We start from the raw sequence: 20,293 nt of genomic DNA, 5'->3' as shown, positions 1-20,293 counted from the left end.
GTTGCTCTGCAACCCCAGGAACGCTTTGGACCTACAGAGATTTCCCTTCAAATTTCTCCTTGCCTCGGATGCCAGCTCCAACGGAAACAGTTTTGGGAGTGGTGGGGAGACACTCTTGGGACCTGTTTGCTTCACTCACACTGTGAGAAGTAAAAACGTGCCGCGGGATGGAGAAGGCAAATCTCCCTTCCCACCCCACTGCTCTTCCCATGGAACTTGTCAGGACCTCATACCCTGAGCACACCCTCTCCTTCCCAGGGTCCAGGGTCGTGGGGGTAGGAGGTGCGGGTGGTGCTGAAGGGACAGCGCCGGAGCTGACGGGTCGGGCCGAGGCAGGCACATAGACAGGGATGGGGACAGAGGCAGACGTGAGGGCAGGGACAGGGACAGGAGCACGGACAGGGTCAGGGAGAGCGACCGAACACTGACAAAGTCGAAGGAGGGAAAGGACGGGGCGAAAACAGGATTGGGAGGAGAGAAACAGGGGGAGGAGAGGGGGCAAGGGCTGAAAAGCACAGGGATAGGGAGAGAGACTGGGCAGGAGACCGAGACGAGCAGACACAAGGCAGGGACAGGGAGAGGAGTGGCAGGGAGAAGGCCAAACCGGGTGGGAGAGGAAAAGGGCAAGAGAAGGAAAGGAAGAGGAGGAAAGGAGAGAGGGAGAGGGAGGGCAGGCGTTGACCTACGCTCCTGCTTAGCTGCCGTGGTGGGTCTCAGTGTGGCCGGAGGCGGCCGCCGCACCGGGCGGCAGCAGTGGCTCCGCTGGCGCCAGACGTGCCGGTACCGGGCGGCCCCACGCTGTACCCGGATACCAGGGGACTGAAAGGTGGCGGCGGGAAGCCAGCGGCGCCGCGGGACCGAGGCGGGACCGACACCCCGGGCCGCCGGAGCTCTGCAGATACTGCGGCCCCGCGAAACCCCTATGGCTGCCGCCGAAAGGGTGCCCGGGGTGCCACGGGCACTCACCCCCCAGCCCAGCTAGCGTTTGGTCCCCCGGGCTATCTTGTGCCCTGACGAGACAGGCTGAGCCCCACGGCCAAACAGTATCGGGACCAGGGGAGTTCACCGGGCCAGCGAGGACGCTCCGTCCCCGGCCGGAGCCTCGGCTGTGGCGGCGGGGCCGCCCCGGCTCGGTAGCCCAGCGCCGCAGGTTGCATCCGGACAGCACTTGAGCAGCTGCTTTGTGCGTTTTCTAATTGCATGCAGAGCAGGGCAGCGGTTATAGAGGTAATCTGTAGATCCACGGCTTTAAAGGATAAATCAGAGCATTGGATTTGATCCGTATTGCAGTGGATTAGAGCAACCTCTCCCCCCTCCCCTTCCGCCCCCCCTCCTCCCCCCCTCGTTCAATTCACTCCCCCCTCCTCCAGCACCACCTTTTTTCCTCTCATGCAATACCAAAACTGACCCTGCCTGGTAGAGGGACTGTGCTAGGCGAGCAGAGCGGTGCCCACGTCGCCGGCACACCGCGGGAGACGGCTCTCCCCTCCAGCCTCCGCAGCCCCTCCGGGGCGTCGCTGCTGCAAGTTCCCCGGAGGGAGACGCCGGGGCCGGGGAGTCTCCTTCGGGCGCCGAGAAGCGGTCACTGCCCATGGGCTCTCTCTTTGCCCCGGCCCATCTGCGGTCGTAGGGCGGCAGCGAGGGCGAGCGGTCTCCGGAGGGCATCTCCCGGAGGCAACGGGGACGGGACCGGGCAGGAAATGGAAGGATGAAGTGTGCAGCCGGAGCGGTGATGTTCCTTCTCTCCTTGCTTTCCCCTGCAGGAACCTAATCCGCAATGCTAGTTCTCAGGTTGCTCAATGTTGTCGCTCCAGCCTACTTCTTGTGCATCTCCCTAGTGACCTTCGTTCTCCAGATCTTTCTCTTCATACCCAGCATGTTCAGAGACCCTTCCATCACCCCACTTTTCTCTCCTGCTCTGCTGCATGGGGCCCTCTTCCTCTTCCTCTCAGCTAATGCCCTGGGCAACTACGTTCTTGTGATCCAGAACTCCCCAGAGGACTTGGGGAAGGGCTTAAACTTGGGCAAAGGAGCCGAACTGGTGACAGACTGGCTGGATGGAAGCAGGTCCCCTGGCTCAGCCTTGCCCAGCACTCACTTCTGTAGACTGTGTGCCAGAGTCACCCAGAGGCATGACCACCACTGTTTCTTCACAGGGAACTGCATTGGGAGCAGAAACATGCGAAACTTCATCATGTTCTGCCTCTACACCTCCCTGGCTTGCATCCACTCCCTGGTGGCAGGCATGACTTACATTTCTGCTGCACTCTCCATGTCCTTTGCAAATCCACTGGCCTTCCTTACTCTTCTGCCTCACTCCATCAGCCAGTTCTTCTCAGGTAAGGACTCCTTCCTTGTAGATGAGAAGCATCTTCTTCCTCCAGGGGTTGGAGGACATGATCTTTCTCAGATAGCTGTGTGTGTGGACTGGTGGTGGGAAACTGGGCAAGAGGGAGAATTGGTTGTGTTTGGCAATGTCCCTGTTAGAGGCTAGAGACAGCCTTTGCAAAGAACTTCACCTGAAATAAAGGCTGGACTCACTGGAGGTTATAGCCAGAGCCCTGTGCATTAGGCTTTGGAAAACAGCTCACAGTCAGCTGGCCAGTGATAGAACTGGGCTTGCTGTTGTACTGCCAGTAGGGAAGATCTTTGGTCTGCCATATAGGCAGAGCTTCAGGGCCTGTAGGTTTTTGGATCCATGTTTGTAGGTTCCTTAGATCCAAGTGAAGATATTCTCTTCATCCAGGTCCACTCCCTCCTCTGCTGTTACCTACCTCCTGCCTCCTGGCAGCACAAACTTGCTGAAATCTTGCCATTGTCCTATCAAAGAATAATTGGTGTTCGGGCAAGAGAAACCTAGAGAGTTAATGGGACATGATTAGCCACCTCTCTCGTGAAGACAGGCTGCACCAGAGGTCCACAGAAAACCAGAACTCTGTGCTTGCTCTTTATGAGATCTCCATGCCAAAAGCAGCTGCCTCTTTCTCCTTGTCCTCATCCCTTACTCTTCCTTCTGCTTCTCCCCCTTTCTCCTCTCTCTTTGCCTTTCAATAAATCTTCCCCTTCCTCTTCTTTATTCTGCTCCCATAGCTCTTCCTCTGCTCTTCCAATCTCACTTCTTCACCTTTCAAGATGTTTTTAATTTCTCAACCTTTTCTCCATCCAAACCCAAGAGCTACATAAAACCTAGTCCCAGAGAAGGGAGTATGCAGACAGCCCAGGCCACTACTCTGCTCCAAAAGCAACTATAAAAAAACCCCTTTCCCCCATTATGCAGCTCATGTCTTGCACACTTTGATCAGCTTTAGCTTTTGCTAGACAAAAATAGGTATCCCATATATCTTAGCTTTGCAGGTTCAGCTGATCTCAGTAAGAAGGTCCCAGAGTCTGTTTTGGCTCCTGCAAAGTCACCAGAAGTGTTGACTGTGATCTGAGTGTAAAGTCTCTACTGCTGGTGGTACAGGAGCCAGAGAGGCCTCAGCCTGCTCTTTGGATTCCAGGCTGAGTTTGTGGGGTTGCCATCTGAAAACAAATATCTCTCTACTTGGCAAGTTGGCAGATTTATCCTGGTAATCACTGAGAGATAATAAACACAACATCCTGCCATGACATTTTTATGGAGTAATTTTTTCCAAGTCAAATAATTTTTGTAAATAACTGCATGAGCTTCACTAGCATTAAAACCACTGGCACTCCTTTTCCTCTCTTCTTAAGTTCTGCTCAGCTCAGCAGCCTGAGATGGGGAGCAGGGACCTGAGAGGAGATTATTAAGGAACAAATTCTGTCTTTCTGACTCTGAGGGGTCACCTACACCAGACTGGGTCCTGGGATGTATGTGAGGAGCTACTGAAGTGCCCAAGATCCTGTGCCAGCAACTAATAACTGTGCAAAGGCAGCATGTGGGAGACGATGGGGCTGGGAGCTGGGATCCAGAACACCCCTGAGAGGCAGCATCCCAGCATCTCCTACTGAACCTCTAGCTTGGCTGTGGTGAGAACTGCCACCTCAATATATGGGTGTCTGCTATCTTGGTTGCTTGAGAGGAATGGTCTGCTGGGTTTCTACCCAGCACATTTAACATCTAGCTTGGGAAATAAAAACACAGACTGAAATAGTTACCTGGAAGTGTTGTCCACACAATATTTTTAAGCTAACATAACTATTAAAAGGCTGTCATAGGTTATTTCATCTCTATCACATCCTCTGCACTGGAGGAGAGGTAAAGGAGAATGAAGGAAAGCTGCTGGTCTTATGTCAACTGAGTGTTCCCTGCTTTCATGCTAGGAAATTTTTCAGTTGGTTTGTTCTGCCCAGACTGTGTTCGGGCATAGAGCTTAGAAATTGATCCAGAGTCTATAATTTCAGCCTGTGATTCAGTTTTTCTGGCACAGATAATGTATGGCAATAAGCTTGAGATCACATCAGGTCAGTTAGGGCAAAAGCGAACCTCAGACTAAAATGGACTGTGGTGATGAAAGACAAATGGAAAGCACTTCTATAAACACAGCCCAGATTTGACCCACAAAAGATATTGTGAAAAATGCTTTATGTAGGTAACCTAAAGAAGTGGTTAAAAAAAAATCATGCATCTGGAGAACAGGGCTCAGAGATGCTTAGCACTTGCAAAGAGAAACAAGGATAATGAATTTCTCGATGTCAGATTTCAGCAGTTCATAGAAATAAAGCTTACAGCTACCTTGAAAAAGAATGTCTGTCTTTCTCCATATCCCATATGAATATCAGCTGCAGGAAAGGACAAAGGTCTGTTACACTCAGGTCCAGTAAAAAGAGGGATAGAGAAGCCCATGTTTAGTTCTGGGCTTAAGTTATCCTGACAGAGTTGGTATGAGGATTCGTCATCATCCTAAGGGGCTTCTTCTTCCCTTGCTGTATTGCATATGAAGCCCACTGAGCTGAATGGGATCTAATAAGAAGGGAAAGATGACATTGCATTCAGGAAGAAAAATTGAGTTGCTCCTGTGTTTTTTTTCAAGTGAGGACAATCTCTGAAAGCTTGAGGCTGTAGTCAGTGTCCTTGCAAATCATCCTCGGTGGAGCCTGTTTGCTGAGTCCAGAGCTTGATGTGATTGCCATGAATCAGCCCCAATCTCTCACTTACAGTATTGTCAGGATTCAGACACTGCTAAACCAGATGACACCACCTAATCTTTCTTTCTGTATGGCAGAAGCAGCCTTATATTGAATTTAAAACTTGAAGCAGCCACCTACCTGTTTCCAGCAACACATCTCTACTGTGCTGGAGCAAGGGCTCCAGCAGAATTGCTCTTGTTGGGCCTTAAAGCAGACAGAGCTTCCATTTGACAGAGTCTGTCTGCTAAATGGTGTTCCAGAGGGACAGGAGCATGGGAGAGCTTTCTCATTTTTAAGTCTTGAAGGAACCAGTGAGAGGGAATCAGCTATTTCTACCAGTATTAGCACCTTGCATTTAATTTGGGTGCCAGTGTGTAAATATGGGGGTGTAATAATATAGCAATATACATAAACCACACGTGTACACCTTCATATCCACACACAAAGAATAGTTTTTTAATGGCTATAGATCTGCCTACACACTGAAAGGTCACTCAGTGATACCTGATATTGTACTAAGTTTCCAGAGGGAGTTCTGAAGTCATTGTAGAAGAAGAAGAGTACAGAATATTTTCATTTAAATATATGCTACAAAAACTGTTGAACCAGGAGCTTCAGACCTAAGAAGTGTTTTGAGCATTCCAGCAATAAGTTTTAAAAAGGAATTGGTATTGTATTGCAGAAAGTTTTCTGCTTCCAGTGTTCATATGAAAGCAATCTTTGCCCAGTGGAGGGAAAGTATTTACTGATTTATTTTCATTGTTAAACACATTTTCAATATGTACATATAGTGCTGAGAGAGACATGTCCCAAATCCTTCTGCCTGGTATTAGTGCACGCACTAGGCTTCTGGAAGCATCTTGATCCTCTAGGATCCACATCTCTTTTCAAATGGGACCTAGAAATTTTTAGATTCACTGTAATGAGTGGGTACATTCTGAACTAAATTAACTGTTCTTCAGAACAGTGCTGAAGTCTTGCAGACATGTTTTCTTTCTAGCTGAATTTGCCCCTGTAGGCTAAATCCTTACATTAACAGCAAAGAACAGTGTGGAGACCATTATCATTTTAGTATTTCCTCAGCGGGGTCCATTGCATCAGACACTACAAAGCAAACAGCTGTACCCAGCTAAAGCAGCCTCTCTTGCTCCTAACACCCCACTTGTGGCCAGAGACTACAGGCAGCTAGTCGGGTTCTTGGGGCTGAGTGTTACACTGGCATGTGAGGTCTGTCTAAAATCTTTCTTTTATTGTCCCCCCTCCCCCGGACCCTTTGTCTACAGGAGCTCTGCTTAGCTCTGAGATGTTTGTCATTCTCATGCTCTACCTCTGGCTTGGGATCGGACTGGCCTGTGCTGGTTTCTGCTGCCACCAGCTGCTGCTGATCCTGCGTGGGCAGACGCGGTACCAAGTGCGGAAAGGGATGGTGGTAAGAGCCCGGCCCTGGAGGGAGAACCTGCAAGAGGTCTTTGGCAAGAGGTGGCTGCTAGGACTTCTCATCCCTGTGCTGAACGTGGGAAGTGACTACCGTAGGCAGAAAGAGAAATAAAATCCCCAGGCATGTGTGCACATCCCATGTGCACAACACCTCCCCTGTTCTCTCCCACTGTCTCCTGGATCACTAAAGAGCTAGGCTACTCCATCTCTCAGAACTGCAGCCTCTGTGGGAGGAAAGGACTGGCTATCAAACAGAGTAAATTTAGCATATTAACAAGGAGATCAAAAAAACATGTAGATGAAGAGATACTGCAGCTTAGTAGTCACATCACTGCACCTATGTATGTGGCAACAGTTTGAACTAGCAGAAAAATTAGTCAGACCCTCCCCTGGCTTCCTGCCTGACTCTTCCAGCCTCCAGCCCCATTATCCACCCTGTATAGTCCCTAACAAACTACAACAGGATCATTCAGAGAGCCTGGGCTGTTGTGGTAGACTGCAAAAAGGGTGTGTGTTCCTTGGGAGGGTTTTGCAGGGTGCCTTTTTGGCTCCTGGAGGTAACTTCTACTGAGAAGCCTTCAGTGGTAGAACTGCAATGAAATCAAGCTGCCCTAGGAGCATGGCTAGTGTGGCAGGCAAACCTTCTCTCCACAGGCTAAGAAATCAAGAAGAAAACAAAGACAAATTCAGAATCTTCATTTCTGTTCTTGGTCTATGCTCTATGCAATGATATGTCAGGACTGCAGCTCTGCTACTTGTTTTTAGCAGTCCTTTGCCAAATGACACAGTCGAGGCAAAGCTGCCCTTCTGACAAGGAGCAGCAAACAGATAAGTCATGATAAGAAAGAAGCACAAGCCGAGGAAACCATAAAGGTGAATGAAAAGGCTGTGCTTGAGAAGCTGTGTGGCAAGGTAGGCTATGCATGCCTGTGAGAGAGGGAGAGGGAAGTGTAGACATGCTGTCAGGAGGGTGCCAAGAGCCCTGCTGATGTGTCTGAGCCCTGCTGCATCACGTTCGTGCAGGGGCACCTGCACCACTAGTGCTGGGAAGAGTTCAAAATCCCAAAAGACAGGGACACTTTCCAGCATGTCAGGATGCTTCACTCTGCACTAAAATAACAAAAGTGTTGTTTGCCTTGGACGTCCCTGCCACAGCAGTTACAGGCTCTCTAGGGCAATTCCTTCTTGCATTGCCATAGAGGGGTAAATTCGTCTATGTTATAACTCCATTCAGGAGGTTAATGGAATTACTACAGGGATTAATCAGCCTAATGTGTCAGTCGTTTTCTAGCTGTGGCAACAACCCGTGAGATCAGTGCTGAGATCTTATGCTAATAGGTGCCTTAAGAAAGGATACCATGACATCTCTACCAGGATCACAGTGCTGGATTCCCTAGCAGCTGAAACAAGAAGCCTCCATCTGGGGAAACTGCAGCAGCTTATGCAAGCTGCATAGGAATCCATTGCTTCTTTTTAGTAGGCTGGGGAGTATGCTGACAAGCCATGAAAAATACCATTTCTTCCTCACAAAAATGCTTTCAGTTCATGCCAGGTAGGGGAATGCACCTGCTTTCATCTTCACATTTCCCACCAGTCAGAACAGAGGCACTCATTCCTACAGGCTTTGAAACCATCTTACACTACTTCACACTTGTATACATTTAGATCAATAACAAACAAAGTCTATTGTGATGAGCAGATTAACCATGAAAACATACTGGAAGACGTTTTGGCTGGATAATCAAAACTTGTAGGATAGATGTCCTTCCCCAGCACGTGTGTTCACATGAATGCACTGCTGTTCCCACATGCAACATGCTGAATTTTCCCCAGCAGTGAACAATAAAAAGTGGCCTGTTTTTTCAAATGGGCTGCACTGTGCTTTTTGGCAGTTCATTTTCTGTCTCTTTACATTTTTTGTACGGTGTACATGCAGACATACTGAAGGAAAAAGCTAGGATTTGTTTATTGGAATTGCCAGCACTTATATGATAGCAGAGAAGTCCTTTTACTTTCCCTACGTAAATGTAATGGCCAATCTAAAAATGCCTCTAATAACCAACTTGAAGACCCATTCTCATTTCTATTTATAAGCAACACTATCAACCTCAACTGAAAGCTGCAGGAAAATTAAGCCATTATCATCGCCTGCAAACAGCATCTTCACTTAAATTGTTCCTTACTGGCATGATGGCATCAAGGTGAGCAGACAGTCACCTTGTTGCTGGAACAGAAGCCAGTGCCTTGTGCCATACATTTTGCTTTGGAAGGATTCCCAGGATTATTTTTATTTCACAAACTGGTTGCTCCAGCTTCTTTTTCCTATATTTCTGAAGTTAACAGGCTTCCAGCATTTCACCCAGCATCCTCCTCACATAGCAGAAATTAGAGTTTTACACCTTTGCCCTCTGCTTTTGGCACTTTGATTGACACTGCAGTCTCAGGCAGCTCGTGGCACTCGATGTGTGCTGCCACACTGCCTTAGACTGTGAGCTCTTTAAGGCCAGATACTGAGAAGGGCATAACCAACTCCATTTCAGTGAGACATTCTGCAAGAACAGCCCCCATGCAGCACAGTAAAATAGCTGTCCATGAAGCCTGTTGCCTCTTCACACCAGGGCTGGATCAAGTCTGACCCTTCTGTCATGGGGTCGCAGCTGTTTGCCCTCACTGCAAAGCCTCAGTCCTTGCTGGGGCACAGAGAGAGAACAACTGCAGCAGAGTTCCACACAATTATTCTTTCTGTCAGATACCTGTGTTCCCAGCTGTAAATTGCTGCATTGCCATTTTCTGCAGCTAAATGGGTCCTTTGCAATAAACCACTGGATTTCAGCAGCAGCAGTGTGACTTTTGGGTGGATGCCCCCTTTGCAGTCATGATCCTCCAGGATGAAAAGTGCTATAAAAACATTAAAAATAGACTCACCCTGTATATTGACTTACTTCACTGTTCATTCCCAAGTGTGTAGACTGTCCTGTTTGGGGTAGAGTAGTGGTTCTGCAGGAATAGTTGAGAGTGGCTCTTTAATTATCCATCTGTCCTAGCATCCCTTCCTTGGTGTATCTGTGCATCCACTTATAGAAATCCTTGGCAAGAAAATGTAACAGGGCTCAACAACTGTGAACAGACACTTTGCTCTTGGTTATGATTTGGTAAATGAAGGCTGAGCTCAACAGCAGTGTCACAAATCTTTCCAATGGTTCTGCAAGTATTTTAAGGATAAATAATAAAACCTGGTCATTTTCTGTGCTTACAGAGTCTTTACTTATTGTTTGGATTTTATTAAAGAGCAGCTGCAACAGTAAATCTATTTTGGAACCAGATTTATTGTGGCAGTGCCTAAATACTTAGAAATGTTTTACAAATGCAACACTCAGGGCCACTCTGGCTTTGGTAAATCAGATGAGCATCATAGTGCTAGTGGCTGAAGTAAAAGTTCCCTGTTGCTGAAGACATTGCACAGAGACCATAAACTTTTGCTTGGTGACTTGTCTATTTTGAGTGTGGCTACCTGAATAAATGGTGGCATCACTAGGGTCTCAGAAGTCTTGACAATGTATTGCAGCTTAACCTCAACTGGCACCACTTAGCCGCTCGCTTGCTCTCTCCCTGCTCCCATGCTGATGGGATGGGTAGGAGAACTGGGGGAAAAAAAGCAAAACTTCTGGGTTGAGATAAGAACACTTTCATAATTGTTATAAAATACATAATTAGTAAAAAAATAATTGTAATAATAATTAATAACAGTAATTAAAATGAAGGTAACAAAATGAGTAATAAAACCCAAGCAAAGATAAATGATGCACAATGTGATCATTCATCATCTCCTGGTGGTCAGTCTCTGAGCACAGATCCAGTCCCTGACACTCACTCCTCCCAGATTACATATTGATCATGATATATGTGACTTGGAATATCCCTTTGGCTTGCCTGGGTCAGCTGTCCTGGACATGCCCTCTCTCATGTTCTTCTTCTCCTGCTCACTGTCAGAGTGTGGGAAGCTAAGAAATCCCTACCTTAGGACAAGCAGCACTTAGCAGCAACTCAAACATCGTTGTGTTATCAATGGTACTCTTGCACTAAAGCCAAAATGCAGCACTGCACCATCTACTGAGAAGAAAATGAACTCTACCCTGGCTGAAACCAGGACACAATGTTGGACTAGAGCAAATTTGGCAGTGTAAGGGTTAAGTAAACCAGAAGAAGTTTGTTCTTAGGTATAGCAAAAATCCCACAATAAAAAGAAATTAGATGGGTTTCCTCTGCATTCTACTCTCCAAGCCAGCCCTCAAGGCCTGCTTGCAAAAGATCTGGGGACTCAATGTCCCCAGAGGACATAGAGTTAAAACATGAAGTCTCAAGTAATAAGGCGTAGGGAACATGTGAGAAAAGATGATGTGAAATACCATTAATCTTGTTTAAGAAATAGCCAACTCAAGGGAGATAATCATAGTCTAAAAATACTTGCAAGGAGACAGAATAAATGAATGAGGAGACTCATTAACTGTAAGGAGATAGCTGGAGGAGGATGGGCAGTCCTGGAGTGAGAGGAAGCAAAACTGAGGTCAGAGCTTAAGGGATCTATCTTTAAAACAGTCAGGAAAGAGCAATCAGAGAAAGTGGCCCTAGTGAGAGCAGAACTGATTTGACTTTGGTAGGGACAATGCACTGAGGGAGTGCCAGGCAGTAGGAGGTATGATAACAGAATTCAATCTTCATTATTTGTTGACTGAATGGACACAAAGAAGGCCTAGGCTGAAAAAACTCTCTGCTAATCACTTTCTACACAAACCCCCTCAAAGCTCCAGCACAGTCAAAAGGGTTCTTCCCTCCTGAACAGCACATACTGTTACACATAGGAGGTGCATGGGTAGAAGTCCTAAGTAGCAAAAGCAGAATTTATATAGTTCTCTTTGAGTTATTTAAAGACTATCCAGTGCTACTGTGGCTAGAGTAAAGCAATGACCTACTTGCTAAATATAAATAAATAAAGAGAGGGGAAAATTTAAAGCATATAAGGAGTCTCTATGCCCTGCTAGATATTTAAATCAATGGAAATGTAAAGTTAGATGACTTCTATTAATGAGTGGTAAAATGTTCTCTAATAACTACATGTCCACATGTGGGTCCTCTCCTTTTCCATCTCTTTTCCAGCAAGCCAGAGGAATAAGGAGTCCTTGGAGATTACACCAAGAGTCAGTACATATATGGACAAATTAGTGCTTCAGTCCTCTTACAGAGCCAGCCAGCAGCCTTGTCTTCATTACACCAAAGAGATTTTATCCCTGATTGTCCTGCTGAATCTAGCTTTCAAGTTATGTCAGAGCTCAGGCAGGGCAGTCCCAGGGCAGGTTTTTGAAGCCAGCATCTTCTAGTCTCCTCAGAGGTTTACAAACAAGAAAAGCAAGTTCTGGAGTACCAGTGTGATACAGCATTTGTGCAGCAGGGCATGCTGGCAGACAACATCACAGTACCTTCAGAATTGCTATCAATTAAAAATAAATGAAGCATGTTGATCAGTTTACTTCAAAAGAGGCCAAGTGGTGGATGGCAACAGCAGACTGCATATGAAAGAGAAGCCTCACCTTGTGATCAACAGGGATGGCAAAGTTTCATTTGTCTGCTGCTGATTTTCCAAACGCTGCTGTCGATCAAATTTGACCTTGATGGGTTATCACCTTGAATTTCCTGTGGTTACTGCATATCCACCAGGCTTAGGGGAATGAGCAGCCCCTGGCAGGCATTCCAGGTGTTTTATTTAGTCTGTCTTCACCATCAGTCATTACCAGATTCACAACATTACTACGTCTGACAGGAAAATTTCTATTAGTTGTCAGGTCAGTCTTTTAGCTGTGTTGGATAAGAAGAGACAAAGATAAGAACTGCTTGAGACCACATGAGTGGTTGTGGCCAAAGTGCAGAACCCTGCACTTGGCCTTGTTAAATCTCATCCCATTGGCCTCTGCCCACCCATCCAGCCTGCCAAGGTCCCTCTGCAGGGCTCTCCTACCCTCCAACAGATCAACACCTGCTCCTAGCTTGGTGTCATCTGCAGACTTACTGATGCTGGACTCAATCCCCTCATCCAGATCATCAATAAAGATACTGAACAGGACTGGGCCCAGCACTGATCCTTGGGGCACACCACTAGTGACAGCTGCCAACTGGATGTGGCACCATTCACCACCACTCCCTGGGCCCAGCCCTTCAGCCAGTTCTTGACCCATATCAAGGGAATCTGTCCAAGCCACGAGCTGGCAGCTTTGCCAGGAGCTTGTTGTGGCAGATGGTGTCAAAGGCTTTGCTGAAGTCAAGGTAGACTACATCCACAGCCTGCCCCACATTCACCAGGCAGGTAACCTGATCATAAAAGGAGATCAGGTTGGTCAGGCAGGACCTGCCCTTCCTAAACCTATGCTGGCTGGGCCTGATCCCTTGGCCATCCTGTAGGTGCTTTGTGATGGCACTCAAGATGACCTGTTCCATGACCTTGCCTGGCACTGAGGTCAGGCTGACAGCTCTGTAATTTCCTGGTTCCTCCGTCCAGCCCTTCTTGTGGATGGGCATCACATTGGCCAGCTTCCAGTCTTCTGAGACCTCTCCAGTGAGCCAGGACTGTTGATAAATGATGGAGAGCAGCTTGGCAATGGGAGAAAGTTCTACTAATCACAGCAATATAGTTCAAGAAGATATAAAATCTCTTTTAAAGCCTCTGGAAACAAAACTCAGAGAACCCACAGTTTTTCATGCCAGGAGGAAAGCTGTAATTTCAAATTAAAATACAAGACCCAGCTTCTGGGTCCCAGAGCTGGAGAGATTTCCAGGTGTGTGAATTCACCCTGCAGCCATCTCAGATCACTTCTCTGTTTCAGGGTAGTCAGACCTTTCAGAAATTCGTCTCTATAATCAATGCAGCTGGCTGGCACAATCAGCCTGGGCAGAGCCAATGTCCTGCTGCCATCAGCTCAGAAAGAACTGTTACTATCCAGGCTGTTGACAGCACACTGAACACCCTTTAGCTCAGGCAAGGATCTTTCGTGTAACACAGAATATATCTATCAGAACCAGGTTTGGGGTAGGAGAAATTTTGCAGTCAGGCTGGAGGCAACCACCACATGTCCCTCCCCCAACAATCTCTATTTTGCTTTGTGTATTAACTGCTCCTTATGAACTAATTTGGCCCAAACTTGTAGAGTCATCCAAACAGCCTATCTTCTGAGAAAGGATGAATTTCAGCAGGGGCTCATTAAGACAGGTAATATGCTGATGGGAAAGAGTAGGAAAGTGTGAAATATGTGAAGGAGAATGCCAACCCAGCCTACGAATTATAGCATGATGGACAAACTTGATATGAGACTGCAAAATAAGATGACAGCTTGAAAACAAGCTTGAAGCTAAAAACAATAAATAACAATAAACCTTTTCCACGGTGCTCTGGTGCATGGAATATTACACCCGGCTTTATCTCCATTAGTCAAACCAGATGGAGTTCACAGAAAAGGCATAAATGGTTAAGAAACTGAGAAATGGGTTTGTAAGAGGCAAAAATAGTTCTATTTGCCTAGCTTGGGTAACTACATCCAAACCGCACGAGCAGAAAATGTGGCAACCATCCATGTATTTTGGAGGGTGGTAGAAATAATTCTTGTTGGATAAACAAACATCCATTAGAAATGGAGTTCAGTTTAAGAAAAGGAAATGACATGTTAACACTTCAGGAAATACTTCCAAACAGCAGGTTTTCTGCTGGCAGCCCTCAGAATATACGTAGGTTGGAGAAGCTGAAATCTTCACGCTTAGGGAGCTTCGGAACTGAATGGGCTAAAGCACAGTGAATAAGGAACTGCCAGTGGGTGCTGCAAAACAGTGAGGAGAAAATAAACCAGAAAAGCTTCCATTTTTTACCTAGATGGTTGCTCAAGCATAAGCTGAGATGAGGTAGATACTGATCTGGCTTATTTGTATTATTATGACCCTTCTCTGTTCTACACTGCAGTTCTTGCCATCTCAGCTGGTTTAAAAAATATTTATTAGTACCAGAGCTCCGTTCAATCAAAGTAGCATGAGATATCAATTGTTGTGCAGATAAAGTGAGGGTTCTGCACTTTGGCCACAACAACCCCAAGCAGCGCTATAGGCTGGGGACTGAGTGGCTGGAAAACAGCCAGGAGGAAAGGGACCTGGGGGTACTGAAGATGAGCCAGCAGTGTGCCCAGGTGGGCAGGAGACCCCATGGCATCCTGGCCTGCATCAGGAACAGTGTGGCCAGTAGGACAAGGGAGGTTATTCTTCCCCTGTACTCAGCACTGGTCAGGCCACACCTTGAGTACTGTGTCCAGTTCTGGGCCCCTCAATTCAAGAGAGATGTGGAGGTGCTGGAATATGTCCAGAGAAGGGTGACAAAGCTGGTGAGGGGCCTGGAACACAAACCCTATGAGGAGAAGCCGAGGGAGCTGGGGTTGTTTAGCCTGCAGAAGAGGAGGCTCAGGGCAGACCTCATTGCTGTCTACAACTACCTGAAGGGACATTGTAGCCAGGTGGGGATTTGCCTCTTCTCCCAGGCAACCAGCAACAGAACAAGGGGACACAGTCTCAAGTTGTGCTGGGGAAAGTATAGGCTGGATGTTAGGAAGAAGTTCTTCACAGAGAGAGTGATTTGCCATTGGAATGGGCTGCCCAGGGAGGTGGTGGAGGCACCGTCCCTGGAGGTGTTCAAGAAAAGCCTGGATGAGGCACTTAGTGCCATGGTCTAGTTGGCTGGATAGGGCTGGGTGTTAGGTTGGACTGGATGATCTTGGAGGTCTCTTCCAACATGGTTGATTCTATGATTCTATATAGGTGAAATGTGTTGAATGAAGCACAAAAGAATGTTTTGGTCTTCTCTTTATAGGTGTTGGAATAGAGCACATGATTCCTACACGGCTTCTGTTTGCAAATGCTACAGCAAAGTTTGACAGACAGCAGAGGACTTCACAATTTTATGTCCCTGGTTTTCTGTTCAGTGAAGGGTTATGATCTTATTTCCCAGCATTGCAACAGGACTGAGACAGATAATCTGCTCATGCTTTTACCCTCTTCTATGCTTTAAAGTACTGCCAGAATGACCACTATAAGTGCATATAAACTGAAGAATTTATTACAGATCCACAGAATGTTAGGGGTTGAAAGGGACCTCAAAAGATCTAACAGTTCAACTCCCTTGCCAGAGCAGAATCAGCTAGAGTAGGTAACTCAGGAATGCATCCAGTCAAGCTTTGAAAGTCTCCAGGGAGGAAAACTTCACAAGCTCTCTGGGCAACCCGTTCTCGTGTGTTTATTTATTTACTTATTTGCTTGTTTGTTTATTGGCCTTGAAATTAACAGTTAGGTATCTTGATTTCTCCTAACATAACTGTCAGATGGTTTGGAGAAAGAATGACACATAACTGGTAGAAATATCAGAACCTCTCAATTGAGCAGCTACATAAATACATGCAAACTGACATAATTTTAAGTTCACAGAAGCACAGAAACACCCAGGCTAGAAAAGAGCCTCAGGATCACCAAGTCCAACCTATGACCCTACTCCACAAGATTCACCTTAAACCATATCCCCAAGCGCCACATCCAAATGACCCTTAAACACATCCAGAGTTGATGACTCAATCACCTCCCTGGGCAGCTCATTCCAGTCCCTGACCACTGTTCTCCATGAAAAACTTTTTTCTAATATCTAATCTAAACCTACCCAGTCTCAGCTTGAGGCTATTCCCCCTTGTTCTGTCTCCAATTACCTGTAAGAAAAGATCAGCACCAGCCTCACCACAATGTCCCTTCAGGTAGTTGTAGACAGAATATTCTTTCTTTTTCTTCTTTACTCTTGCTCCATCTTCCTCTCCTTCCAAATTGAATACAGAGAAGCATTTCTTTGGTAAACATTGTAAGTCATATAGAAAAGATTTACATGGAAGAGCTGGGAGATCTTCACAGCATCTGGGAAATACCAGAGGAGAAAACAGACATTTCATTAGCTCAGCTGTTATTATTTATGAATCAGATAGAATGACCTTTTTATGCTTGTTTGATAAAATTTACTTACTGGAGCCCAGTGGAAATGTAACCAGTACATAATTTACATTTCCAGCAAAAAACAAAAATTGAAGTTTAAATATAAGTTGAAGTATTAAGAAGCTCTACAGATTCTCACTCCTCATAGGGAAGTCTCTGAGGCATTAGAAACACTATGGTCAGAAATTTCCAGCACTACATCAGAGAGCATGTAATCCCTTTGCAATTAACTAGCCAAATGTCAACTCTTCTAACAAATGTGAATTTGGGAAGAAATGCTCAGACACTTGGTTTATAGAGGGGCAAGGCTGTGCCCCTGAAGTTTCTTCAAGGCATACAAAATTTCCACTCATTAATGCACAGCTATCTATAGCTAAAAAAAAATCTTCACCCCTTCTTGAAAGCCTCTCCTTATAAATCCCATGTCCCAATCTTTTTCACCTCAGGCTTTGACAAATCCTAATGTTTCTCCAATAAAATTGCCCAAACTATGTAAACACACATAAACAAGCAGGACAGAAGCTCCACGGGTGGGTGAAGAGACAGTAAGGAAAATATCCAGGTCCTCTAGTTGCAGAGCACTGTAGCTCAGCCTGGAAGAAGTGACGAGCATATTTTTAGCTCCAAGTATAGACATAGTCTCATAACTGCAGCTGCACTACTCATACCCTTCATTTCGGTGCTAGATGTCTCGGTTCTGTTAGCTCTGCTGCACTCCTCAGTAGCTTCCAGGACTACTTTGAGGTTTTTTTCCTTCTTTCATATATTTCCACTTTTTAAATACAAAAATGTAGCATCTGATAAACTTCCAGGCTTTTGACCCCAGTTTCACATGTTGCATTGCCAAGTGCATGAACAGGTTTGTTGCATTACTAAGTGCCTGGACAGGTTTACATGCCGGAGAGGAAAATGACATGTAGGGGTGTTGTCAAGGTCCAGAGAACAGAGATTAGCAATATCTCTGTCCAGAGGAGCAAGAGCTGTTCTTATGGATTTCCCTGTTGTGAAATTAAGGTGCAAACGAGACCATGGATCACCACAGAACTACTTATTTAAAGGATGAGGTTGGACAAAACAGAGGGAGAGAGGAGAGGGGAGGGGCGGGAGGAGAGAGAGATAAAGAGAACGATGGGGAAGAAGAGAAGGAGCAGGGAAGGGGAAGAGCTGCCATCCTATTACCCTCAGTCGCAGGTGGTGGGAAGAGAGAGGGACGGGTGGCGGGTGCGTGGCCAGGGATGAGCTTCTGTGGAGTTCGCCAGGGGTTCTTCTGGTGGAGGTGCAGCTCTGGTGGTCTGGTGGAGGTCCGCCCTTCGTGGCGTGGTGGCAGTGCCACTGGTGGTCTGGTGGCAGTGCCACCCTTCGGCAGGCATTCCTCCTGCCTTCTATACAGTTGCCTGCTCGGTGTCCAGCCGCAGCTCCCCGGGAACTCTCCCTGTGTACTCTCCTGCATTCGCAGGGGTCCTGCGCCGCCGGGGGGAGGGCCTGCGCCCCTCCCTGCCTGTACCTGTCCATACCCTGAATACACATAAACCTTTTCCCTTGGGGGCAGCTGAGATAAGATATAGGCATCCTGGGCATTCCAGCCAGGCTGAGGTCCAGGAGTTTCGAAGGCGTTGCCTGTTGATTTGCATCCCTGAGCAGCTAGTTTGAGCCCCGGAGATTACCAAAGGCAATCTTTATCTTTGCTGATTAGGGAGAGAAGATGCAATCTTTATCTTTGATGATGAACGAGAGAGGGATTTAGGCTCTCACAGGTGTAGATTAATACATGATTGGGGCAAGACAGATGTCTGCTTACACCATAAAAGTGTTCTTCAGGCGGGCAACACAATCTCCTAACACAGTCTTCATTGCTTCAGTCTTAAAACTTTGTGATATTTATTAACATTTTCTTGGATAAAAAATAGAAGTAGAGATTTTAGTCCCTTGTATTCCATTCCTTTTTCTAAACCATAAGGAACCAGTCTCTACACTGACTTATGGAATTACATGAGGGGAAATGAACCCAGTGAGTGTTGTTTAATGTATTAACATGAAAAGAATTGTAAGTTAGTATAACCACACAGATGCTCAGCCTCTAGAAAAGCCAGCACCAGAACCAGCATGGCCCACAGACATGTAATTAATATCAGTATTGCAATTCTTATATAAGAAGCTTAAAGCCTTGTATAATAAGGAACCATCATAGAATCAAAGAACGAGTTGGATTGGAAGGGACCTTAAAGATCATCTAGTTTCAACCTCCTTGCCATGGACAAGGACACCTTCCACTAGACCATGCTGTTCCAGCCTGGCCTTGGACACTTCCAGGGAGGGAATATCCACAACCTCTTTGGGCAAGTTGTTCCAGAGCTTTACCATGCTCACAGTGAAGAATTTCCTCCTTATATCTAATCTAAATCTGCCCTCTTTCAGTTTAAAACTGCTAACCCTTGTCCTATCACTATAAGCCCTTGTAAAAAAGTCCCTCTCTATCTTGTAGGCCAGTTTTATTTGCTGGAAGAAAGCTACAAAGTCTTCTTGGAGCTTTCTCTTCTCCAGGCTAAGCAATCTCAACTCTCTCAAGCCTGTCTTTACAGGAGAGGTGCTCCAACCTTCTGATCATCTTTGTTGTCCTCTTCTGAATCTCCTCCACATCCTTTTTATGTTAGGATCCATTCCTTTCATGTGTTTGGGACCCCAGAGATGGACACTACTTCGGGTGGGGTCTCTCCATAGTGGAATAGAGGGAGAGAATCACATCCCTTGACCTTCCCCATGTTATTATTTGAATTATTTCATGCAGCAGTAGCAATGCCAGTGCCAAATACTTTTGAGCTGGGTGTGATCTGCAAGATTCAAGCCTCCAGCATACACAGTGTCTGGAGGAAAGAGGAAGGAAAAAGAGCAAGCAGTTAATGAAAGCAGGAAGTAAATACATCTCTATCATCAGAATAGATTTCAGCTTATACATCTGTAACAAATAGGGGAAAAAAATCTTTGTGGCTAAAAACACAGTGTTCAGATTTCTAAAAAGAAACCTGGGAAACAGTTTTAGGACACTGGGTGTAGATGGTCACATTTAAAATCTATTGTCAGATATCTATGAGCAAAACCCTTGGCAACACTGCTGTTCAGTATTTCTTGCCTTTGTTTTCCTTCTTCACTAACAGCTGCCATCTACTTATAGCATCAGTTTTGTGGAATTTACTTTTCCACTTTCTCCAGCTCAAATTGTTGAGACTTTAGGTGTCAGCCATATGGCAACCAGTTCCTCACTCAAAGTTCTCTTATTTTATCTTCTACCTGATATGACCAATTACAGTGTAGAAAAGGAATAGAAAATTACAGTGTGTTGAGAACAGTATATGATTTAAAACAAACACTTTGTCATGGCAGAGAAATACTAAACATCAATAGTGATCACCAAAAGAAGATTGAGAGCTGATATTACACCATAAATACCACATCTACACCAACATCTTGTTGAGTTAATAAGGAAGAGACTGGAGCAAATCTCAAAACAAGGAAAAATATCCCAAAGCATTTCACAGTATCACACAGTATCACAGTATTATTAGGATTGGAAGAGACCTCACAGATCATCAAGTCCAACCCTTTACCACAGAGCTCAAGGCTAGACCATGGCACCAAGTGCCACGTCCATTCCTGCCTTGAACAGCTCCAGGGACTGCGACTCCACCACCTCCCCGGGCAGCCCATTCCAGTGTCCAATGAC

At 46.0% G+C, this 20,293-nt stretch overlaps 1 protein-coding gene across 1 annotated transcript; it reads left to right on the top strand.

The window, feature by feature from the left end:
* The first annotated feature begins 1,773 nt into the window (after positions 1–1,773).
* On the top strand, positions 1,774–10,326 carry ZDHHC22 (zinc finger DHHC-type palmitoyltransferase 22). The gene is made up of 2 exons (XM_064150410.1): positions 1,774–2,339; positions 6,375–10,326. The coding sequence occupies exons 1-2, from the start codon at positions 1,778–1,780 to the stop codon at positions 6,638–6,640; spliced, it is 828 nt and encodes a 275-aa protein (XP_064006480.1). The 5' UTR covers positions 1,774–1,777; the 3' UTR covers positions 6,641–10,326.
* The last annotated feature ends 9,967 nt before the right edge of the window (positions 10,327–20,293 follow it).

This window comes from Pogoniulus pusillus, chromosome 1 (genome assembly GCF_015220805.1).
Source record: "Pogoniulus pusillus isolate bPogPus1 chromosome 1, bPogPus1.pri, whole genome shotgun sequence".
NCBI lineage: Eukaryota > Metazoa > Chordata > Aves > Piciformes > Lybiidae > Pogoniulus > Pogoniulus pusillus.
The sequence above is the reverse complement of the archived record's forward strand: the minus strand, read 5'-3'. Positions and strand labels throughout refer to the sequence as shown.